Source organism: Aythya ferina (assembly GCF_964211825.1).
Source record: "Aythya ferina genome assembly, chromosome: 31".
NCBI classification, from domain to species: domain Eukaryota; kingdom Metazoa; phylum Chordata; class Aves; order Anseriformes; family Anatidae; genus Aythya; species Aythya ferina.
The window spans coordinates 1,988,080-2,013,870 of NC_140328.1; the positions used below are offsets into that span (position 1 = coordinate 1,988,080).

Here is a 25,791-nt window from a genome sequence, read left to right on the forward strand (position 1 = left end):
AACAATGTGAAATGTGTTCATCTGATTCGTATCAATATGGAACAATGCTAGGGCCGCAAGGTATGATGAATGTCACCTTCTGTCTTACATACCCTTGTGTAACCACAAGTCTAAGAAAAACAGAGTGATTAATGTATAGAGTTCTTGTATCTTGCAAAGGAATGTTTTAGCAATTGATGTCAATAGAGAGCTTGAAGGGAAGTGTATTTGTAGGCTTTTCGTTGAAGTCTATGATATCTGGGAGGGTTTCAGAATAACTGTTAACTATTACGACTATTTCACTGGACACTATGCAAGTCTCTGATATCTGGCCAGGAGATTAAGGAGAAGGAGAAAGCTGAAGAACGACTAAAAGACAAAGCTTGCAGGGGATGCTGCACAAGTCTCTGACATCCGGCCAAGTTGGACAAAGCAGAAGGACAAGAGGGAGGAATACTATGAGCCTTCAGCATGAGAGACCCCTAGAGGGACCACCAGAGACTGATACGCATGCTCCAGTAGGAGGGTTTGGATTCCGGAAACTAATTATAATAACCGTGGTTTTTCAGAAGTAGTAATGAATATATATTATGCCTAGGAGCATAAAAATCAGCTGCTTGATGTAAGTGGTGTGCGTCTTGGTGGAGCAGAGAGTCCCGGCACACCCAGCGCTGGTTGCTTACCTCTATTCCTTTAATAAATTGTAAACTTTGATTATAGTCCTATTTTGAAGACTGAGCCATTTATTACAACAATAACAATAACAATAATGATGATAATAGTACCACTGGCTGGCAGAGGGGCTCAGGCTGCACAGCATTGCACAAGCAACAAGAGTACAGGAGCTGAGCATCGGCAGGGGATGCAGTAGTGGAAGGGACAGAAATGTATTTGGGAGAAGCTGTACATGCTTCCCAGCTTAATGGAGAGCTGCAAAACTACGAGACAAATCTGGCAAAGGGAAAAGGGGCAGGAGGCCATGTAGGAAGAACACTGCCCTTGAGATACAGATAAAACAGCAAGAGTTGCGGTGTGTGAGAGGACAGAAATAACAGTGGGGGCTCAACAAAAGCAGCGGATGTAGCAGGGGCTGAGACAGGTTACTCATTGATGAGCCTCTGGCTGTGGGCCAGGCTCAGGCAGCCACAGAAAGCCCACAGCACAGGTCCCAGCTGCACTTCAAGCCTCTGTCCCACCATCCCCAGCTCACAGCAAAGCAGACACCTGAAGCAGACGCTTCTCCCCAAAAGCAGCAACCAAAAAGATGCTGGGGCAGGCGCCATGGGCAAGGCTGTCTCCTTCTGGCCCTGCCGTCCTGCTGCTGGTGCTCTGTGAGTTGGGGCATTGTTGAGTGTGGGGGGTTAGGGCTGGAGGGCTGCTGCTGGGGGCAGGATAGGCCCGTGGTGGGCAGAGGGAAGGATGGGGACAGTGTGTGCAGGCAGGTATGCAGCACTGTGGGGCAGAGTTGTTTGGGGGAAAGCAGGAAGCCATGACCCCTCTAAGCAAAGCTGTCTCTGCCCCATGCTGCAGGTGCTGGCGTGACCACCCAGGACATCTGCAGCTCTCCAGGATTTCGGGAACATGGAGGTGGGTCACAAAAATGACCTTGTCCTATAGAAAGAGATTGGAAGAGAGAAGGGGATTATTTCCTCACGATTCCCCCTGTAAGCCCCAAGAGAGCAGATTCTTCCAGCCTTGGCATGCGGTTGGTTTTGCCACCCAGCAATCACTAACGCTTGCCCGGGGAATCCTTTGCCTTCTCTCCAGGTAACAACCAGGCTCCAGTCCTGTACCTCAATGCTTCCAGTGCCCAAGAAGGGGAAACAGTTTTGGCTCATTGTGTAATTGATTGGCAGTTTCCTGCCACACGAGTTGTCTTCTGCAAGAATGGGCTGGAGGAGTTCAGCCTGCAAGCCCAGCAGGGCAAGGTCATCTACGCTCTGGTCCTGAACATCACCTCCAGAAGTGCTGGGACATACACGTGTGGGTACCAGCAAAAGAACAAGAAAAACTGGGTGAGAAACTCTGCTCTCAGTGCTCCCCGGACCTTGTCTGTGGCAGGTGAGACACGGCCCCAGGGTGGTGAGGGTAGAAGGTTTTGGAAAACTGCTGAGGCTGGAGCTGTGTGCTGCAGCAGGCAGGGCATGGCTCTGGGGTGGTTCCCCCTCGGGAGTGTTCCCTCTCCTCAGAGGCAGCCCCTACAGAGAGAAAGCTGCTCTCAAGCACTGTCCCCATCCCTGCAGCAACACCACGGCTGAGGCATGGGGCTGTGCAGTTCCTATGCAGAGAGAGCAAGAGCTGGGGATTTTGATGGACCCTGGGTTGAGCCTGGCATATTCCAAGATCTGCCCTGTACATTGATGAGCCTATGGCAGAGGAAATGGTGTGATTGTCATGAGACAGGCTATAGCCTGTACATCAGCAACAGTGTGGGATGGTTCCAGAAGGGAGAGCACAGTGGTGCTGGTTTGAGACACAGAAAGGTGCCTGCTCAGCAAGAACAAACAGGAAGAAAAAGGACTCGGTTGTGGCGGTGTGCCAGGTCTTGGCCCCACTAAGAAAAACCCCTTTTGACCCAAGACGCAGGTGCTGGTGAGACCACTACTGATATCCAGAGCTCCACAGGTGAGGACAAGCACGAGGGTGTGCCGGTTACATGGGCACGTCCTGCTCCCTGCCTCTCCCCATCACACCCCGCTGCACTCACACCCTCTGTCGCCCGGTTCCCCATGCCTGGCTCCCACACACTCTCCCCACAGGCACAGTGCTGGCAGTGGCGGCTGTCAGCCTCGTCGTCCTGGCTGCAGGCAGCTGGTTTGCCATCAGGAAAGGTGAGGGAGTGGGGGAAAGTGGGGGAAAAGGCTGAGGCCGTAGGGGTCCTGCTGCGGGGCTGGGGCAGTGAGAAGGGCAGTGGGGAGAACCTGGGGGTGCACAGCTGGGGCTGGTGCCTGGGGGTGATGGCTGTGGGCAGACCAGCTGCGGAGGATGATGAGGGAGCTGGGGAGCTTCGGCCTTCGTCCCCCAGCCCCGAGATGGGAGCCAGGGCTGGGCAGCACCTTGGCCTGTGCACCTCAGCCCCTGTTCTTCTTGCAGGTGCCTGCAGAGGGAGATGCCCAAGGTGAGCACAAAGGGATCCTGGCTGTGGGATTTGCAGGAGGGAGTTGGGTGCATGGGGGGCCCCTGGGATGCTCCTTGTTCAGGAGCATCTCCTATGTAGAAGGCAGGAAGGATGGGGCTTGTCTTGGGCTGCCCTCCAGTTCAATGCCAAATGCAGGAAAGCAACACCAAAGGGCACAAGCTTCACGACCCCTCCTCAGCACATGCACACTCCAGAACCATTCCATTCCTCTCCAGGCAGCAGCACGTTGACAGACCACAGGCGGAAGACACCAACTATGGTGACATCCAGTGTGAGTACTACCTCCTCCCTTGGGGGAAGCCACATGCTCCTCTCCCCATGAGAATCCTCTGCAAGCCCCCATGCAATCCCATCACTTCATTTCCTACTGGGATATACAAAATCGCTGCTCGTTCATCAAGGCCAGGTTTCTCTCCAGCACCTCACGTCCTGCTTCTTCCTTACATTCAGAGTGCGTGCGGCTGCTGGCTGCACAAGGGACATGGCAGGATCCCAGTGCTCATAGGGACAAAGCCCATTTGCCTGGGGGGTCCTTTCACAGCTGCTGCAGCCCCAGGCTTCAATTCCTCTGCTAGGCCTCTGCTTTTGTCCTTTCTTCAGTTTTCCTACCAAAGAGATTTCTATTTTCATGTAGTTGAAAGCACACAGCAGCAATTAAAGACATGGCTCTCTTTCCTTGTGTTTGTGGGGAAAACATTTTATAGTTTGCTTTGAAACCACAGAGAGCAGGCAAGGGAGGATGTTGTGGTTGGGTCACAGGTATAGGTATATCCCCACCTTACGTGCACTTAGCACGAGTTGCAGCACCACCTTGTTTACCCACGGCTGCACAGAGCAGCTCACAAGGTGTACTGGCTGTGCAGAGACAGGCGATGCCACAGAAAGCTGGAAATACACCAAAAACTCAGCATCTCTGCTCCACTGCTGCTTAATACATGTCCCAGAGCAGGATGATGGGAGGGGAAATGTGGCCGGGCATTGAGAGCTGACCACAGGCAGCTGATGCCCAAGGTCAGTGTGAGTTTCAGCTCTCCATCAACAGGCAGCAAGGACTCACCGAGTGTTTTTTCCCACAGACTCCACCATCGCCCACATTCGACGGGACAGGGTGAGTCATGGCACTGCTGTGCACAGCTCCTTTCTGCACTTCTGCAGCCTGCTGCACGCTCATTGTGCAGGGCTCACAGTCAGCAGCTGAAGTAACACAGTTTCTTTTCTCCCTAAAGCCTCCTCCTGTGCAGCAGGTGGGAAACACCACAACATATGCCACGGTGACCCGCACCCGGATCCGATAGCGCTGCCACAGGGCAAGGGCACAGGGGCCTTGCCCACGGCTGCCTTTGCTCTCCTGCAGAGGGCTCCTGCAGCCATACCGTGGGGTTGGGGGTGCACTTTGGTCTTCTTTGGGATTTCTTGTCACAGGGAAGGCCTGTGAATGTCTAGCCAAGACGATGTAGGACTCATACCTCCATCTACAATCCATTAAAACTTCTAAAATATATGAGCTATACCAAATCTTACTGTGAGTGTATTGATTTTTTCTGAATGAAAGAAAACCTCTCACTGTGCTCAGTGGATGTTGTGTACACCTAAGTTGCATTATAATGTCATAGGGGTATTATTCTACCCACCCACGGAGATGCCCATTTGGACCTACATGGACAGATATCACTGCAGGGATGTCCTCGCATGTATGTGTCAATCAGTGTGTGCAATGCAAATGTGGTTTTGTTTTGATGACAAATAAACATCTCTGACTTTGTGTTCCTGATGGCACCTCTGTCTCATGCAGCCACACATGGAATGGGACAGAGCAGACAGACAGACACCAAGACACAAAGGGGTGGTAGTGTCAATCTGAAGGGATGTGAAGAGCCTTGCAGACTGACCTTGCCTTGTCAGTCTCACGTCAGTGCCTGGTAAAATCACGGAGAAGATGGTTCTCGAACTTATTGAGGCGCACCTGGGGGACAAAGCAGTCATTGATCCCAGCCAGCATGGGTTTGTGAAGGGTAGGTCCTGCCTAACTAACCTGATTTCCTTTTATGATAAGATCACCCGCATGGTGGACCAAGGGAAACCAGCTGATGTGATTTTTTTGGACTTCAGCAAGGCTTTTGACACGGTTTCCCATAGGATCCTACTGGACAAAATGTCCACCATACAGCTAAATAAAAACATCATATGATGGGTGAGCAATTGGCTAACGGGCAGGGCCCAAAGGGTTATGGTAAATGGGGCTGCATCAGGCTGGCGGGCGGTCACCAGTGGGGTCCCTCAAGGCTCCATTTTAGGGCCGGTACTTTTCAATATTTTCATAAACGATCTGGATGTAGGAATAGAAGGTATTTTGAGCAAGTTTGCTGATGACACCAAACTTGGAGGAGTTGTGGACTCGAATGAGGGTGGAAAGGCCTTGCAGAGGGATCTGGACAGGTTGGAGAGCTGGGCGATCACCAACCGCATGAAGTTCAATAAGAGCAAGTGCCGGGTCCTGCACCTGGGACGGGGAAACCCTGGCTGCACGTACAGACTGGGCGATGAGACGCTGGAAAGCAGCCTAGAAGAGAGGGATCTGGGGGTCGTGGTAGACAGCAAGTTGAATATGAGCCAGCAGTGTGCCCTGGCAGCCAGGAGGGCCAACCACGTCCTGGGGTGCATCAAGCACGGCATCGCTAGTAGCTCAAGGGAGGTGATTGTCCCGCTCTACTCTGTGCTGGTGCGGCCTCACCTCGAGTACTGTGTGCAGTTCTGGGCACCACAGTATAAAAAGGACATAAAACTGTTGGAGAGTGTCCAGAGGAGGGCTACGAAGATGGTGAAAGGCCTGGAGGGGAAGACGTACGAAGAACGGCTGAGGTCACTGGGCCTGTTCAGCCTGGAGAAGAGGAGGCTGAGGGGAGACCTCATCACAGTCTACAACTTCCTCGTAAGGGGGTGTCGAGAGGCAGGAGACCTTTTCTCCATTAACACCAGTGACAGGACCCGCGGGAACGGGGTTAAGCTGAGGCAGGGGAAATTTAGGCTTGACGTCAGGAGGGGGTTCTTCACAGAGAGGGTGGTTGCACACTGGAACACGCTCCCCAGGGAAGTGGTCACTGCACCGAGCCTGTCTGAATTTAAGAAGAGATTGGACTGTGCACTTAGTCACATGGTCTGAACTTTTGGGTAGACCTGTGCGGTGTCAAGAGTTGGACTTGATGATCCTTAAGGGTCCCTTCCAACTCAGGATATTCTATGATTCTATGATTCTATGTTTCGATGAAGGGATGTGAAGAGCCTTGCAGACTGACCTTGCCAAGAAGAACTACACCAGATCCTTCTTGTTTGGGGTTGCTTTATTGAGAGCTGACAGGTCGGCCAGGCTTTCCCCAGTGCTCTCTGCCTCTCTCACAAAACCAGCTACATCACCTCTCACTTGCACATCTTTTTGCATGCAGTGGGTGTTGAGAGCAGTTGGATTCAGAGAGCTGCAAAACACAAGGGAGAACAAGGAGTGGCCTTGCTCTCGCAGTGCCCACCATGGGGAAATGCTGGGAGCATGGAAGGAGGGGGATTCAGTCAGAGCACAGCCACGCAAAGCTCCCAGGCTCCTGCCATCGGATGCACTTCTTGCTTCCATTTGCTCTCCAAAAGCCTGCCCTCTTGCAGCCATCACGTGCACGCTCAGCCTGCAAGGCTGTGCTTGGGCTGAACTCACCTTCACTCTGCCCATCTCATCCACATTGGCATCTGGAGGAAGAACCTGAGTTAGTGTCCAGCCACACGCAGCAGGCAGGGCTTCCCCACCCCTCACCACAGTTGCTCCCATGGCCTGTGCTTGCCATGCCAAAGGCATCAACACTTCACACAGTGCCTAGAGGAGAAGGGTGAAGAAGGGACTGGCACTTACAGAAATGGCTGGGGTCAGCAGAAGAGTCTTGAACACTACCAGCACCACGCAGAGGCAGAGAGAGCAGAGAGAAAAGGTGCTGAATGTCCTCAGCAACACTTCCTATACCCCCCTATTTCTGGAGTGTGTCTGTGCTGAGAAGAATGGGAGGGCCCCGCCATGCCCACAACTCCCTCAGCACTGAAGGAGGTTTCTGGAGAGCTTGGAAGACAGCTTCCTGACACAGCTGGTTAGTGAGCCTACCTGGGGAGGTGCCCTCCTAGACCCTCTCTTCACAGAGAAGGGCTGGTGGGAGTTGAGGTGGTCGGGAGCTGTATTGGGCAAAGTGACCACGGTAGCTGTATTGGGCAAAGTGACCAAATGGTAGAGTTCCGTGTTCTTGGCAAAGTCAGGAAGGGGATCAGTAAAACTGCAGTCTTGGATTTCTGGAGGGCTGATTTTGAGCTGTTCAGGACACTGGTTGGCAGAGTCCCGTGGGAGGTGGTTCTGAAGGGCAGAGGAGTCCAGGAAGGCTGGGCACTCTTTAAGAGGGAAATCTTACTGGCTCAGGAGTGGTCTGTCCCCACATGACCATAGACGAGGCAGCGCAGAATAAAACCAGCCTGACTGAACAGAGAGTTATGGCTTGAGCTTAGGAGAAAAAAGAAGATTTATAACCTGGGAATTATAATTTTTATTAGTTAATTAATTAATTAATTATACACTTACATACAATGTACCATTATTTATATCTATATCTATATCTATATATTACATTACATTACATTACATTACATTACATTACATTACATTATATTATAGTATAGTATAGTATAGTATAGTATAATATAACATATATTACAATTGTATATTAAATATTATAATATCCTATAAGTAATTATTTTGCATTAATTATATTATATTATATTACTTATTTTATAATAAATTATATATCATTAATTATAAGTTATGTATTAATCTTGGAAGGAAAAGAGGGTAGGACTCAGGAGGACTGAAAGGATGTTGTGAGGTTCTGCAGGGACAAAATTAGACAGGCCAAAGCTCATCTAGAGCTCAATCTGGCTACTGCCATTAAAGATAACAAAAAATTGTTTTATAAATACATCAACACAAAAAGGAGGACTAAGGAGAATCTCCATCCTTAGGGAGAAACTCCCCATCCTTAGGGGAAAAACTTAGGCACAAGAGAAGAGGAAAAGGTAGAGGTGCTTAGTACCTTGTTCAACTCAGACTTCAGTGGCAAGAGCAGTTGTTCACTGGATACCCAGTACCATGAGCTGATGGAAGGGGATGGGGAGCACAACGTGGCCCTCATAATCCACGAGGAAATGGTTGACCACCTGCTAAAGCACTTGGATGTACGCGAGTCCATGCAGCCAGATGGGATCTACCCAAGGGTACTGAGAGAAATGGCAGAGGAGCTGGCCAGGCCGCTTACCATCATTTATCAGCAGTCCTGGCTATCAGAGTAGGTCCCAGTTGAGTGGCGTCTAGCAAACGTGATGCCCATCTACAAGAATTTACGGCACTTACAGTGCAACCAGGCGATCAGGCCCAGTCAGCATGGGTCGATGAAAGGCAGGGCCTGCTTGGTGAACCTGATCTATTTCTATGACAAAGTGACCCGCTTGGTGGATGAGGGAAAGGCTGTGGATGTGGTCTACCTTGACTTCAGCAAGGCTTTTGACACCATTTCCCACAGCATTCTCCTCAAGAAACTGGCTGCTCATGGCTTGGACTGGCGTACACTTCACTGGGTTAAAAACTGGCTGGATAGCCGGACCCAAAGAGTTGTGGTGAATGGAGTCAAATCCAGTTGGAGGCCGGTCACTAGTGGCATCCCCCAGGGCTCAGTAGTGGGGCCAGACCTCTTTGATATCTTTATCAATGATCTGGATGAGGGGATTGAGTGCACCCTCAGTAAGTTCGCAGTTGACACCAAGTTAGGTGCGTGTGTCAATTTGCTCGAGGGTAGGAAGGCTCTGCAGGAGGATCTGGATAGGCTGGACTGATGGGCTGAGGTCAACTGCATGAAGTTCAACAAGGCCAAGTGCCGGGTTCTGCACCTGAGGCGCAATAACCCCAAGCAGAGCTACAGGCTGGGAGATGAGTGGTTGGAAAGATGCATGGCAGAAAAGGACCTGGGAGTGATGGTGGACAGTCGGCTGAATATGAGCCAGCAGTGTGCTCAGGTGGCCAAGAACGCCAACAGCATGCTCCCATCTCGGGGCTCAGGGACAAAGGCTGAAGCTCCCCAGCTCCCTCAGCAGCCTCCCCAGCTGGGCTGCCCACAGCCATCACCCCCAGGCACAGTCTGCCCCAGCTGCACACATCCAGGTTCCCCACAACTCCTCTGCCACTGCACCAGCCCCATAGGGCCTCCATGGCCTCAGCCTTTCCCCCACCTTCCCCCACTCCCTCACCTTTCCTGATGGCAAACCAGCTGCCTGCAGCCAGGAGGACAAGGCCGATGGCCGCCACTGCCAGTGCCATGGTTTTGGGGAGGGCGTGGGGGATCCGGGAATGTGGAGCTGTGGGAAAGAGGGTGTGAGGGCAGCGGGGTGTGATGGGGAGAGGCAGGGAGCGGGACGCGCCCGTGCAGCTGGCACAGCTCCTGTCTGGTAAAGTTCCTGCTTGTCACCATGCCCTGGGGAAGGCAGCAGAGCACGTCCACTCCCCATGCTCGGGTTTCTGAGGGTGCAGGAGGGAATCACTCACCTGGGGGTGATGGACTTGCTGGGGAACTCACCACATTGCCTGGCAGGACAAAAGGACACGCTTAGTGTCTACATTCACCCAGGATCTGTCACCCAGATCCTTCCCAGAATGAGCCTCAGCCCCATGGCCACATCCCCCCATCGACAGCCAGCACCAACCCCAGGGAAGGCATAAAATGCCCGTGGCTGTTGTGCCAACATGGGCCCCCATGGATCTGCTGTCTAAATTCCCTCGTGAGTGGTTAAGTATAGCTTGGCCAAGGTGTGCCTGCCGATTAAATATGGCAACAGCACTCTCATCTGTCTGTGATTCTGGGGGCTAGAGGATCACACAATCACAGAATGGCCAAGGTTGGAAGGGACCTCTGAATGTCATGGAGTCCAGCCTTCTGCTGAGCAGGATCAGCTAGGGCAGACTGCACAGAATGGCATCCAAGCCCAGAGGGCATCTCCCAGCTGCACTGCAAGCCTCTGTCCCACCGTCCCCAGCTCAGAGCAAAGAAGACACCTGAAGCAGACGGTGCTCCCCAAAAGCAGAGCCCAAAAGATGCTAGGGCAGGCGCCATGGGCATGGCTGTCTCCTTCTGGCCCTGCCGTCCTCCTGCTGGCACTCTGTGATTTGGGGCATTGCTGGGTGTGGGGGCAGAGGTCTGGAGGGCTGCTGCTGGGGGAAGGACAGGCCTGTGGTGGGCACAGGAGATGATAGGGGCAGTGTGTGCAGGGCAGGTGTGCAGCAGTGTGGGGCAGAGTTGTTTTAGGGAAAGCAGGAGGTCATGACCCCTCTAAGCAAAGCCCTATCATCCCCATGCTGCAGGTACTGAAGTGACCACCCAGGACATCTGCAGCTCTCCAGGATTGCAGGAGCATGGAGGTGGGTCCCAAAAATGAACATGTTGTGGGGAAGGAGATAGAAAGAAAGAAGGGGATAATTCCCTCACAATTCCCTCTGGAAACCCCAGGAGAGCAGATTCTTCCAGCCTTGGCATGCAGTTGGTTTTGCAATGCAGCAATCACTAACGCTTGCCCGGGGAATACCTTTGCCTTCTCTCTAGGTAACAACCAGACTTCAGTCCTGTACCTCAACGCTTCCAGTGCCCAGGAGGGGGAAATAGTGCTGCTTCAATGTACCCTTGATGAGCAGTTTCCTGCTACACGAGTTGTCTTCTGCAAGAATGGAGTGGAGGCGTTCAGCCTGAAAGCCCAACAGGGCAAGGTCATCTACGCTCTGGTCCTGAACATCACCTCCAGAAGTGCTGGGACGTACACGTGTGGGTACCAGCAAAAGAACAAGAAAAACTGGGTGAGAAACTCTGCTCTCAGTGCTCCCCGGACCTTGTCTGTGGCAGGTGAGACACGGCCCCAGGGTGGTGAGGGTAGAAGGTTTTGGAAAACTGCTGAGGCTGGAGCTGTGTGCTGCAGCAGGCAGGGCATGGACTGGGGTGGTTCCACCTCGGGAGTGTTCCCTCTCCTCAGAGGCAGCCCCTACAGAGAGAAAGCTGCTCTCAAGGGCTGTCCCCATCCCTGCAGCAGCAGCTCGGCTGAGGCATGGGGCTGTGCAGTGCCCATGCTGAGTGAGCAAGAGCTGGGTATTTTGAAGGACCCTGTGCTGAGCCAGGGATGCTCCAAAGTCTGCCCAAGGAGCCAGGACTGGGCAGCCTGTTTTTGCCAGGTGAGATATGGCCCAAGGTTTGGACAGAAGGGAGTGGGATACTGCAGAGGCTGGAGCTGTATGATGCAGCAGGTAGGGCATGACTGTGGTGTAGATCTCCCATGGGAGTGTTCCCTCTCCTGTAAGGCAGCCGCTAGAGAAAGAGCTGCTCTCAGAGGTGCCCCTGTACCTCCTGTAGTGCCTCTGCATCAGAAATATGGCTGCATCGGGCACTGGAATAGTGAACAGGGGCTGGGGTTGTCTATGGACCCTGGGGTGTTCCACTACTGCTCTAGGATGTCCCTCTAACCTTTACAAATCTGTGTCTGGGAACATACATGGAAAGGCTTGCTCATGTTCCCTGTGTGCTCAAGGAAGCAAGACATGAGATTAGGGTCTGCTCAGCATCTGGGATTGTCCCAAAAGAGAGTTCAAGGGACTCACAGCAAGTTCATGTCTCCCACAGGCAGCAGTCCCTCACACAACGACCAGCTCCCTTCCAGAGGTGAGCCTTTACTCATCAGCCCTTCCCAGCACAGCTGTCCTCCAAGACTTGCCTTGGCCACACTGTGTTCCTCCTCTCTCCCAGGGTCAGCCATGCCCCTGGAGGTCTGGATCCTGCGCTCTGCCCTCAGCCTGCTCCTGCTGCTGTCTGCCCCCATCATCACCCTCCTCCTGGAGAGATGCAGCCAGGTTGCCAGAGTGGCCAGGCAGCCTGGAGACGTCCCAGACCCCGTGGTGCTCTGATGTCCCTCCTGGGATACATGCTGTACCTAGCCTGCTCCCCCATGATCAGAGCATGACCCCCACCGTGGCCAGACTCCCGCTGCCATTGGGTTCAAGGCAGCTGGGGCAGCATGCCCAAGGGATGTGCTGCCACTGCTCTGCTTCCCTTGGCTCAGACCCTGCTCTCTGCTCCCATCAACAATTGCCACTGCATCAAGCACCCTCCTCGCTGTGTTCAACACCAGCACCAACTTGGCTGCCCTGCTTGCTCTCAGAGTCACATCTATATCAAAGGATCCACCTCTGCATACCGGGATAACATGAGGGGATGGAGTCACGGCTGCACCCCCAGGCAGCCATGCTCTGCAGCTCCTGCATCACTCCAGCACCTCCCTGTGCCCAAGGTGCCGGCCGCAATGGGCACATCCCCAGGTGGTTACGGTGCCCTGTGTGGAGGCACCTTGGTGAGTATTGGTCCTGTGGGAGGCGAATTATAAAGGATTGCTTCAGAATGCACCATCTGATGTTGCTGCTCTGTATTTCAGAGGCAAGACAGCGAGCAGAGCTGGGAGAGCTCCTCTTTGACTGCCGTGTGGGGCCAAGTGTCTTGCAAGGGAGCTCCTGTTCCCTTTGCCCTGCCACCCAAGAGTTCCCCTACCTACTGGCATTGCCCTGGCAGATGTGTCATGGAAAAGTGCCTGAGATCTGAGGATGGTTGAGGCCATGCAAAGGTCCAGGGGGTGGCCATCCCTGACACTCTGCATCCCATGCCCACCCATCCCTGTGCTGGATCTTCTGTCTCTCAACACACCATCTCCAGGAGACAGCACTGAGCAGGGACATTGTGCATGGGGACATCCAGTTTTGGGGCAGGTGGGGATGGGGTCTCAGCATGTCTGGCCCCAACACCCACAGCCCATCCCCAGCCTTGCACCATGGGTTATTTTACATTCCACACCAATACCTGCAGGGACCATGAAGGAGCCAAGGTGTCCCCACTGTTCAGCTCCCAGTGCTGACATCTGGGGCCTTGGTGTGCAGTGGGGGACTCTGGGACAAGATGGGTGCAGGCAGGACAGGAGCTTCTCAGATGGGAGACACAAGGCTGCATGGCTGCATGGAGAGAATAGGGGATAGGAAAATGGGTTCAAAACTCAGTGAGAGCTGCTTGGAGGCAGAGCTGGAGGGGAGGTGGGTTTCAGGCTCCTTCCTGCAACCACAGTCCCTCACCTCCCATGCCTTCATCAAAGCACTTGTCTCACAGCTTCCTTCAGGCCCATGCATGCATGTTTCACAGCACAAGCCTCCAGGATACTCTTCCTCAAAGGGAATATATAGAGTTGGGTGGATGGAGCTACTCCCTCATTCTCATATAGCCTCCAACCCTCCCTGGTGAGCCAATCGCACTGTGGTGCCAGCTGCAAACTTTCTGCGGGTAACCTCTGACCAGCATCCTGAGAGTAATGAAGACGTTGAATGGAATTGGACGTAATTTGGATCTCTGGAGTACACTACTAGTGAGCAGCCTTCAGCTAGTGTGGTGCAATTGCCTAAAGTAACTAGGAAAATAAACCTAACATTCATGTTTCAAAGAAAATGTACAGCATTGAAGAGACTTTCAGGGTAGGGTATAGCTGTATTAACTAAGTGTTCCCTAGGCTCCCAACCTTAGATGCTATCACACTGGGGGAACCTGGTGTGCTAGCTCTAAGGAACAGCACGGAGCACAGAGTGGAGTGGAGGCACCGCAGCTAAGCTCTGTTACCACATGGGGACTCGATTGTTCTTGTGCACACCGAGACTGATAAGACACACTTTTTGCTACCCTGAGACAAGGACCTGTCATGTTTTGACAAATGCTGAACCCTAGTGTACTTTTCCTCATTGTAATATCATTATAATACCAAAACACATCCCCATCCCAAAAGCTACCTGCCTCCAATGTGCAACCACCCCTCACTGAGTATGCACTCTGAGTTTCTTGGAGCCTTTTACTTTAAATAGATACGTGATATTTTTTCAGCAATCATAACTAAGATATGCTTGACTAGAGTCACTCAAGCTCCACCTAAAAGATAGAAAATAATATAAATTGGCCTAAGAGAGAGGGGATGTTGGGGAAGACACCACTGTCAGAGGAGATACCACCCCGAGGGAATATACCATCCTGAGGACATCCTGACTCCTAAGATCAGTTGACGGGCTGAGCTTCTCTTCCACCCTCTCCCCCTATTGGATGCCTTTGGGTGAGATTTGAACATGTGGCTATACTGTGTGTCTCCGGGGAAACTTTGAAATCTCTATAGAGTCTTTGTGTTTTTTAACGCATTAATTTCCAGGCTGCGCACCTGTGTCACCTGTGTATTTCAGGCATGCTAGCTTGCTTTTGCAGACAGTAGCTATGGCTGGCAATCCAAAGAACCTGTGTACCTGTTGCTGTAATAAATCGCACTTGAATGCATTGTTCCTACCCATGATAGTGTGAAATGTGTTCATCTGATTTGTGTCAATATGGAACAATCCTCGGGCCACATGATATGATGAAATGTGACCTTCTGTCTTTCATACCCTTGTATAACCCAAGTCTAAGAAAAACAGGGTGGTTAATGCATATAGCTCTTGTATCTTGCAAAGGAATGTTCCAGCAATTTGTGTCAATAGGGGATAAGAGAACAACGGGATTTCAGAATAACAGCTACCTATTATGACTATTGCATGGGACACTATGCAAGTCTCTGACATCTGGCCAAGAGATTAAGGAGAAGGGGAAAGCTGAAGAACGACTCAAAGACAAAGCTTGCAGGGGATGCTGCACAAGTCTCTGACATCCGGCCAAGATGGACAAAGGAGAAGGACAAGAAAAAAAGCCTGAGAGGAAGACTATGAGCCTTCAGCACGAGAGACCCCCAGAGGGACCACCGGAGACTGATACGCATGCGCCAGTAGGAGGGCTCAGATTCCGGGAACTAATTATAATAACCCTGCTTTTTCTAGAACTAATAGTGAATATGTAGGAGCCTAGGAGCATAAAAAACAGCTGCCTGATGTAACTTCTGTGCATATTGGTGGAGCAGAGACTCCCGGCACACCCAGCAATGTTTGCTTACCTCTATCCGTTTAATAAGTTGTAAATATTGTAATCCTATTTGGTACTTAGTCATTTATTACAATAGTTCTCATTAAACACAACTACACCAAGGGTGGTTATACGTTTTTGGTGAATCCCTGACCATGGTAGTTCAGTGCTCTGAATCCAACCAGGCGCCTAATGGTTAATGCGGTATTGGTGAATCTGTGATTGTGATAGTTCAGTACCATGAATCCGAACGGACCCATAACAGTTAATCGGCTACACCCCTTAACACGACACCAGACCACCTGGTTCTGCGTGGGCTCCTCTCCACGAGATGCAGCTAGGGTCCGGGTCCTGCTCCTATGGGGCCTCTGCATGGGCCGCAGTCACCTGCTCTACCGAGGGCTCCTCCACGTGCTGCAGTGTGGAGATCTGCTCCATGTGGGACCCAAGGGTGCAGGGGGACAGCCTGCTCCACCAGGGGCCTCTCCACAGGCCGCAGGGGAACTTGTGCTGCATGCCTGGAGCACCTCCTGACCTCAAGCTGCACTGACCTTGGTGCCTGCAGGGCTGGTTCTCACTCCTCCCTCAGCCACTTATTGTGCAGCAGGTTTTCTTCCCTTCTAAAATATTCTCTTACAGAGGTACAATCAACATCAATTTTTGGCTCGTCTTTGGCCTGAAGCAGGTCCCTTTGGAGCAGTCTGACACTGGCCCTTTTCAAATAGGAGGCAGCTTCTCACCGAGGACACCTCTGCAGACCCCCACTACCTGCCCATGTAACCCAATACAGCTTCAGAATGCAGGCCACAGTTTGCTTTCCCTTGGAGGAGCGATCAATACACTTGCAATGGACACTGCCAGGGGTGCAAATACAGCCCTGCCATTTGCCATGGAGTAATGCAGATGGCTGTGGAACAAGGGCAAGCTCCTGAGCACCTGCAGTGCATTGATGGCAGCCTCATGTGGGGCAGCAAAGCAGAGGAAGTCTTGAGAAAAGGAAAAAAATCACCCAAATTCTCCTGAAGGCTGGTTTTGCCATTGGCCAGAGTAAGGTCAAGGGACATTCACAGGAAAGGTGTAAAATGGCAAGGTGGATGTTGCTATACCCCAGTGGGTGAGGTCAGTGAGGTAACAACTGCATCCCCACCAGCTAAAAAGGAAAGAAACTCAAGGTTTCCTTAGGCCTTGTGGGTTTCTGGAGAAGGCATATTGCATGCTGTGGGGAGCTTCTGAGCCCTCCCTAAGAAGTAACCTGAAAGAAGAGCACTTTGAAGTGGGAAGAGGTGAAAGTGGGTGTCCAAACTGTTGCAGTGGGAACCCTTAGGCCTGTGTGTACAGGCCTTACTGTGCCTCTGGTGCTTCACACTGCAGGTGGGGAAAAAGGCCTGGCCGGGAGACTCCGGTGGAAAAGAGCAGGAGAAAGCTGAGATTGTCCTCTGCCTTCTGGAGCCAGGCTGTTGAGGATCAGAAGCCCATGATGCTCCAAGTGCCAAAAGCGAGCCAGGGAGTCATGCCCAAATGAAAATGGTGGGCCATGGGCCCAGAAACAAAGCATTCCTTGGGTCTAGCACATCCCAGGTCACTCAGCAACCTCTGGAAAGATTAAGCCATACCATGGAGTGTTAAAGGCTGGAATGAGGCTATTGGGTGCAGAGGCACAGGAGCACGTGGCTGGATATTTTTCAGTAGGCACTTGCCTGATTAACAGCTGGGCATCTGGCAAGTGGCAGGGTGCTACCCAAAGAAAGTCCCTACCTCCTGTGAGATGAAAGTTCCTGTAGTGCCCGTTAATGGTAGGCAATGAACTGCATTAATCTCCCTTATGCAGAGTCTCATTTGCCTGTGCTGGTCACTGGTGCATGAGGGACAGAGAGAGCAGCATGGGGGAGCTCAGGTGCCTTCAGGACGAAGCCTCTGTCTTTCCTGGTTGTTGTGTGGTCGCATGAGGGTCAAAGCGTGGGTGCAGATGGCTTCCACAGTGCTGTACTGGCAGAAATATGGCCCCAGTTGGGACACCATGAGTGTTCTTTAGAAGCTGTTCCACCTACAGGATAAGGAGAACATTGTGAGCACCTTCAAGGGCTGATCCAGAGCTCTGGCGTCACTTTGGCCTTGCTGCAGGATTTTCCTGGCACAGCCATTTGTGTGGACATTGAAGAAAAGTACAGTGACATTTTCAGAAGAAGAAAAAGCAGTGAGCAGTGTTGGGGCAAAGAGCAGGAGGGCTTTGCAGGGACGATGCTGACCCTGAGATATAGGTAAAAACCATATATGCTGCAATGTCTCAGAGGACAGAAATAACAGCGGGGGCTCTACAAAAGCAGCGGATGTAGCAGGGGCTGAGGCAGAGCCCCATTGATGAGAGCCTCTGGCTGTGGGCCAGACTCAGGCGGCCACAGAAAGCCCACAGTACAGCTCCCTGCTGCACTGCAAGCCTCTGTCCCACCGTCCCAGGCTCACAGCAAAGCAGGCACCTGAAGCAGACACTGCTCCCCAAAAGCAGTGCCCCAAAAGATGCTGGGGCAGGCACCATGGGCAAGGCTGTCTCCTTCTGGCCCTGCCGTCCTGCTGCTGGCGCTCTGTGAGTTGGGGCATTGCTGGGTGTGGGGGCTGAGGGCTGGAGGGCTGCTGCTGGGGCCAGGACAGGGCTTTGGTGGCCACAGGGGAGGATGGGGACTGTGCATGCGGGGCAGACATGCAGCCTGTTGCTTTGTTGAAGGCAGGGTTGGAGGCAGGCTTTGGGGAAGGCAGGATGGCGATTGCTTCCTCCAGCTATGATAAAGATCTGAGAAAGGAGTCTGTTTATTTATGTTCTTTACTGGGGTATGCTAATATTGCCTCATGCTGAACATTACAAGGAGATCTTGAACACAAAAAGCAGCTAGCTTAAATGATTTTGGAATGGGATCAAAGAAGGGGGGACCAATTGATTAAACAATGTATTTGTATCGGAAAGTCCAAACTGTGGGGTTTGGAGAGGGGATACATGGTTGTGTCAGGTCTCGCCCCCTCTGAGCAAAACCCTCTGTGCCCCAAGTTGCAGGTGCTGGTGTCATGACTCAGGACCTCTGCAGATCCCCAGGTGAGGATGAATGTGGGGATGCATTACAAAGGGAGCTGTGGGGGGGGTGGACATAGGAAGAGAGAGGGGGTTTCTTCTCTGGGTGTGAACTCCTGGGAAGGAATCTCTTCCCTGTGGACAATACAAAGCTTTTTGTTGTCCCACTGCTATTACCAATTAAAAGAGGGGAATCCCCTGCCCCTTCTTTCTAGGTGACCTCCCAGCTCCTACCCTCCTGTTGAACACCTTCAGTGCCCAGGAGGGACAAATGGTTTTGGTTCAGTGTGCCATTGATGGGCGTTCTCCCGTTACAAGAATTGTCTTCTGCAAGGATGGGGTGGAAACGTCCAGCCTGAAGGCCATTCAGGGGCAGCTGACCTACAACGTGATCCTGAATGTCTCACTGGGAAGCGTGGGCAAGTACACGTGTGGGTACCAGCTCAAGGATCAGAGCAACCAAGTGAAGAACTCTGCCCTCAGTGTCCCCCAGGACTTGGAAATCACAGGTAAGATGTGAAACCAGAGCAGGGGAATGTTCTCCATGAAACGTAAGAGTGATGGTTGCTGTATATAATCCACAGGTACACCTCAGCCATCCTATTTTTAATCCCTCACAAAAGCATTTAGACACTGGATCCATGGGGGTCCATGCTGGCAGAGCAGTTGAAGGCACTTTCACTCCTCCCCTGGGGATGGTGCTGGTTGTCAGTGGGGGGATGTGCCCATGGGGCTGTGTGTCCCCTGCCCCACACAGACGTGCTCAGGGCTGTTGCAGCACATGAGAGGAATATGTGCCTAGTCTGGGAAGGAGCTGGCAGTGATGCAGATGCTCATCCTGTCCATTTCTCCTGCCATGCAGTGTGGCCGGCTCCCCTGCATAATAATAGCCCCAAGGGAATGAATCCCTCCTGCATCCCTAAAGACAATAACATGGAGCTCAGGTCTGCCAGGCTGCAGTCCCTATGGCATGGGGCCATACAGGAACTTCATCAGGCAGGAGCTGTGCCAGCTGCACGGGCACGTCCTGCTCCCTGCCTCTCCCCATCACACCCCGCTGCCCTCACACCCTCTCTCCCCCAGCTCCCCATGCCCGGATCCTGCACACCCTTCCCGCAGGCACAGCGCTGGCAGTGGCAGCCGTCGGCCTCATCGTCCTGGCTGCAGGCAGCTGGTTTGCCATCAGGAAAGGTGAGGGAGTGGGGGAAAGTGGGGGGAAAGGCTGAGGCTGTGGGGGTCCTGCTGTAGGGCTGGTGCAGTGGGAAAGGTTGTGGGGGGAGCCTGGGGGTGCACAGCTGGGGCAGACAGTTCCTGGGGGTGATGGCTGTGGGCAGCCCAGCTGGGGAGGCTGCTGAGGGAGCTGGGGAGCTTCAGCCTTCATCCCCCAGCCCCGAGATGGGAGCCAGGGCTGGGCAGCACCTTGGCCTGAGCACCTCAGCCTCTGTTCTTCTTGCAGGTGCCTGCAGAGGGAGATGCCCAAGGTGAGCACCAAAGGCTCCTGGCTGTGCGACTGCTAGGAGAGAGTCAGGGCCATGGTAGGGCTTTGGGGTGCTACTTGGCCTGGGGAAGATTTCTCCTTGTGCATGGCTGCATTCCCTTTGCTGCAGACATGGGAGAAGTGGCTTGCTGTGGGCTAGACTTCAGCTGAAGCCCAGATGGATTATTGCATCATCCATGGGAATGGCCCAAATCGCCCTGTGCTGCTTTGTGGCAGTGGTGCTGCGGACCCTCAACACATTTTTTCTCTCCTCTCTCTAGGCCTCTCCATGGTGCTGGTAGTGCTCAAGACTCTTCTGAAAACCCCAGCCATTTCTGTAAGTGCCAGTCCCTTCTTCACCCTTCTCCTCTAGGCACTGTGTGAAGTGCTGATGCCTTTGCCATGGCAAGCCGTAACCATGGGGGCAACGGTGGTGGGGAAAGGGTAAGCCCTACCTGCTGTGTGTGGCTGGGCATTAACTCACGTTCTCCCTCCAGATGCCAACATGGATGAGATGGGCAGAGTGAAGGTGAGTTCAGCCCCAGCCCAGCAGTGATGGCTGCAAGAGGGCAGGCTGTTGGTAAAAATGGAAGCCAGAAGTGCATCCGATGGCAGGAGCCTGGGAGATTTGCGTGGCTGTGCTCTGCCTGAATCAGCCTCCTTCCTTGCTCCCAGCATTTCCCCATGGTGGGCACCGCCACAGCAAGGCCACTCCTTGTTCTCCCTTGTGTTTTGCAGCTCTCCTAATCCAGCTGCTCTCTACATCCACTGCATGCCAAAAGCTGAGCAAGGGAAATGCAGCTGGTTCTCTGAGAGGCAGAGAACACTGGGGAAAGCCCTGCTGATCTGAGAGCTGTGAATAAAGCCATCCCAAACAAGAAGAATCTAGTATAGTTCTTCTCAGCAAGGTCTGTCTGCAAGTGTTTCACATCCCTTCAGATAAACACCGCCAAACCTTTGTGTCTCGGTGTCTGTCTGTCTGCTCCATCCCATTCCATGTGTGGCTGCATGAGACGGAGGTGCCATCAGGAACACAAAGTCAGAGATGTTTATTTGTCATTTCAGGAAAACCACATCTGCAGTGCACACACCAATTGGCACACATGTGAGCACATCTGTGGTGGTTTTACTTGGGTGGGTGGCCAAACTCCACCACAACTGCTCTCTCAAGCCCCCTTCTGGAAGAGGAATGGGGAGAAAATACGATGAAAAAGGCTCAAGGGTTGAGATTAGGTTGAGGATATGGCACAGTAATTATCATGGAGGGCAAAAGAGGCTCAGCATAGAGATAGTAAGATTTATTACCTGTTACTAACAAGCTAGAGAAGTGAGAAACAAAGGAAAGAAACCAAAAGAACCTTTCCCCCCACCCACCCTCTTCCACCTCCTCCCTCCGAGCGGCACAGGGAAATGGGGGAATGGGAATTATGGTCAGTCTACAGCGCTTCTCTGCCACTCCTTCTCGGTCACTCTCGTCCCCTGTGCTGTGGGGTCCCACCCACGGGATGCAGTCCTTGATGAACTGATCCGGTGTGGGCTTCCCACAGGCAGCAGCTCTTCCAGAACTGCTCCAGATATGGGTCCGTACCACGGGGTCCATCCCTCAGGAGAAAACTGCTCCAACCTGGCTCCCCTACGGGCAGCAGCTCCTGCCGGGTCACCTGCTCCTGCGTGGTCTCCTCTCCACGGTCTACAGGTCCGGCCCGGAATCTGCTCGGGCAGGGGTCTTCCACAGATGGCAGCCTCCATCAGTGCAGGGCCACCTGCTCCACCGTGGTCTCCTCCACGGGCTGCAGTGTGGAACCCTGCTCCACTGTGGTCCTCCATGGGCTGCAGGGGACAGCCTGCTTCACCATGGTCCTCACCACAGGCCGAAGGGGACTTCTGCTCCCCCTCCTTCTTCACTGCGCTTAGTGCCTGCAAGGCTGTTCCTCACTCCCTTCACTCTCCCAGCTGCTGTGTGGCGCAGCGTTTTTTTTCTTGTCTTAAATATGCTCTCACAGAGGAGCAAAACAACATTGCTTATTGGCTCAGCTCTGGAAAACAATGGGGCCCTTCCCAAACATGGGGCAGCGTCTAGATCTTTCTCACATAAACCACCCCTATGGCCCCCTGCTACCAAAACCTTGCCACGTAAACCCACTACACACGTGCCTGGTGACAGGATGATGGGGAATGGGCTAAAGTTGTGCCAGGGGAGGTTTAGGTTGGATGTTAGGAAGGACTTCTTTACCAAAGGGTTGTTAGGAATTGAAATGGGCTGCCCAGGGAAGTGGTTCACTCCCCATCCCTGGAGGTCTTTAAAAGACGGTTAGATGTTGAGCTTAGAAATACGGTTTAGTGAAGGACTTGTTAGTATTAGGTCAGAGGTTGGACTAGGTGATCTTGAAGGTCTCTTCCAACCTAGACGATTCTTTGATTATGTGATTTCATTACGTTTCTCCCCACCCAATTCTCCATCCTGTCTAGGTCTCACTGGATGGCAGCACAGCCTTCTGGTGTGTCAGCCATTCCTCCCAGTTTAGCATCATCAGCAAACTTGCTGACAGTGCACTACATTCCCTCATCCAAGTCATTGAAGAATGTATTGACAAGTACTAGTCCCAGTACCGACCCTTGAGGGACTCCACCAGATACAGGCCTCCAACTCGCCTCCAACCCATTGACCAAAACCCTCTGGCTTCTTCCCTTCAGACAGATCACAGTCCACCTCACTACCAGATCACCCTTCACTCACTTCAGGTTAGCTGCGGGGATGCTGTGTATGGGAGATGGTGTCAAAGGCTTTACTGAAATCAAGATAGACCACATCCATTGCTTTAATATCATCTATCCCCCCAGTTATATCCTCATAACAGGCTCTCAGTTCGGTCAAGCATGACTTCCCCTTGCTGAAGCCATGTTGACTGCCCCTAATGACACTTTTATCCTTGTTATGCATGGAGACAACACCAAGGCTAAGTTGTTCCATCAGCTTTGCAGGGATGGAGGTGAGGCTGACTGATCTATAGTTACCTGGGTCACCCTTCTTTCCCCTTTGGAAGACTGGACTAACATTTGCTTTCCTCCAGTCCTCAGGCACCTTTCCTGATGCCCATGACTTACCACAGATGATGGATAATGGCTTAGCAATGACTTCCACCAACTCCCTCAGCTCCTGGCATGAGCATCTTGAGCATCCCATCGTGACCCGTGGATTTATGGACATCCAGAAATGTTCAGTTTTCTTCTAAACAAAACCACATCTGCAGTGCACACATCAATTGGCAGACACATTCAAGCACGTCCCTGCAGTGATACCGGTCCCTATAGGTCCAAATGTCCATCTGTGTGGGTGCATGGAAGACCAGCCCTGTGACTTTATCATGCAGTTTAGGAATACATAATTTCCAGTGAGCACAGGGAGTTGGTCTCACATGACGAAAAACCATTGATACACTCATATTATTACTTGGTACACCTGATGTATTTTAGAGGTATTAATTTATTGGAAACAGAGATATGAGTCCTTCAACCTCTTGGCTAGGCACACACAGCCCTTCCCTGTGACAGAAAAGCCCAAAGTGCAACCCCCAGCCCCATGATATGGCTGCAAGAGCCCCTACAAAAGAATAAAGGCAGCCGTGGGCAAGGCTCCTGTGCCCTTGCCCTGTGGCAGCGCTATCGGATCTGGGTGCGGGTCACTGTGGCATATGTCGTGGGGTCGCTCATCTGCTGCACAGGATGAGGTTTTAGGGAGGAAAAGAAACCCTGTTACTTCAGCTGCTGACTGTGAGCCCTGCACAATGAGCAGGCACCAGGCTGCAGAAGTGCAGAAAGGAGCTGTGCACAGCTGTGCCATGACTCACCCTGTCCCGTCGAACGTGGGCGATGGTAGAGTCTGTGGGAGCAAAAAAATACACACCATGAGCCCTTGGTGATTGGAGGGGGTGAACCCCCACGAGCTTTGGGCATCAGCTGCCTGGGGTTAACACTCAATGCCTGACCCCTCCCATCACCCTGATCTGGGACGTGCATTAAGCAGCAGTGGAACAGAGATGCTGAGGTTTTGATGTATTTCCACCATTTTGTGGCATCGCCTCTCTTTGCACAACTTGCAAACTGCTCTGTGCAGGCATGGGTAAACAAGGCCAAGCTGCAACTTGAGCTACATGCACGTTAAGTAGGTATATATCTATAGCCTGTCGCCCAACCACAACATCCTCCCTTGGCTGCTGCCTGTGGTTTCAGAATGAGCTCTAAAATGTTTTCCCCAGCAGTGCAAGGAAACAGAGCCACATCTTTCGTTGCTGTGATGTGCTCTGTGTAGTTCTTGAAGCAGAAATGACACGTAAAAGAAACTGAAGAAAGGAAAAAAGCAGAGGCTGAAGCAGGGGAAATGCAGCCTGAGGCCAGAGCTGGTGTGGAAGGACCAACAAGGCAAATGGGCTTTGTCCCTGGGAACACTGGGATGCTGCCATGTCCCTTGTGCAGCCAGCAGCCGCACTCTGCAAGCAAGGAAGAAGCAGGACATGAGGTGCTGGAGAGAAAACGGGCCTTGATGAACAGGCAGGGATTTTGTATGTCCCAGTAGAATATGAAGTGCTGGGATTCCACCTGAGATGCGTGCACGGCTTCCTCCGAGGGAGGACGTAGTACTCACATGAGACTTCATCATGGTCTGTGGTTACCATCTGTGGGCTGTCAACGTGCTGCTGCCTGGAGAGGAATGGAACAGCTCTAGGGTGTGCGTTTGTGGTGAGGTTGCCACATGAGAAACGCACATGGGTCGTGTTTTCCTACATCATGTGGTGAACCAGAGTGCAGAAAATAGCAAGCCCCATCCTCCCTGCTTCCAGCACAGGGAATGCAGCCACAAACACACAGAGAACACTGCCCCTATCCAAGGAGAACCCCAGGGCCCCGCCATGCCCCCAACTCCCTCCTGCAAACCCCACAGCCAGCAGCCCTTGGTGCTCACCTTGGGCATCTCCCTCTGCAGGCACCTGCAAGAAGAACAGGGGCTGAGGTGCGCAGGCCAAGGTGCTGCCCAGCCCTGGCTCCCATCTCGGGGCTGGGGGATGAAGGCGGAAGCTCCCCAGCTCCCTCAGCAGCCTCCCCAGCTGGGCTGCCCACAGCCATCACCCCCAGGCACCGTCTGCCCCAGCTGTGCACCCCCAGGTTCCCCACCACCACCTTTCCCACTGCACCAGCCCTACAGCAGAATCCCCACGGCCTCAGCCTTTCCCCCTGCCTTCCCCCACTCCCTCACCTTTCTTGATGGCAAACCAGCTGCCTGCAACCAGAAGGACAAAGCCGACAGCCGCCACTGCAAGCACCATGGTTTTGGGGAGGGCGTGCGGGAGCCAGGCATGTGGAGCTGTGGGACAGAGGGTGTGAGGGCAGCGGGGTGTGATGGGGAGAGGCAGGGAGCAGGACGTGCCCATGCAGCTGGCACAGCTCCTGTCTGGTAAAGCTCCTGTTTGTCCCCATGTCCTGGGGAAGGAAGCACAGCACGCCCACTCCCCATGCTCAGGCCTCTGGGGGTGTAGGAGGGAATCACTCACCTGGGGGTGATGGACTTGCTGGGGAACTCACCACATTGCCTGGCAGGACAAAAGGACACGCTTAGTGTCTACTGTGCACCCAGATCCTTCCCAGAATAAGCCTCAGCCCCATGGCCACATCCCTCAACCAACAGCCAGCACCATCCCCACGGAAGGCATAAAAGTGCCCGCAGCTGTTGTGCCAACATGGGCCCCATGGATCTGCTGTCTAAATTCCCTCGTGAGTGGTTAAGTATAGCTTGACCAAGGTGTGCCTGCCGATTAAATATGGCACCACCACTCTCATCTGTCTGTGATTCTGGGGGCTAGAGGATCCCACAATCACAGAATGGCCAAGGTTGGAAGGGACCTCTGAAAGTCATGGAGTCCAGCCTTCTGCTGAGCAGGATCAGCTAGGACAGACTGAACAGAATGGCATCCAGGTGGATTTGGAATATCTGCAGAGGAGACTTCACAGCGTTTCTGGGCAGCCTGTTCCAGTGCTCTGTCACCCTCCCAGTAAAGAAATGCCCCTCATATTCAGATGGAACTTT

At 52.7% G+C, this 25,791-nt stretch overlaps 2 protein-coding genes across 2 annotated transcripts in view; one reads left to right on the forward strand and one right to left on the reverse strand.

The window, feature by feature from the left end:
* LOC311425505 (uncharacterized protein) overlaps nt 1-25,791 on the reverse strand; it is a 43,665-nt gene that overhangs the window by 15,944 nt on the left and 1,930 nt on the right. The window lies entirely within an intron of this gene.
* LOC311425498 (uncharacterized protein) lies at nt 1,160-20,586 on the forward strand. The gene is made up of 8 exons (XM_084501446.1): nt 1,160-1,310; nt 18,215-18,259; nt 18,451-18,744; nt 19,319-19,426; nt 19,692-19,716; nt 19,994-20,049; nt 20,210-20,241; nt 20,451-20,586. The coding sequence occupies exons 1-8, from the start codon at nt 1,244-1,246 to the stop codon at nt 20,457-20,459; spliced, it is 636 nt and encodes a 211-aa protein (XP_084357572.1). The 5' UTR covers nt 1,160-1,243; the 3' UTR covers nt 20,460-20,586.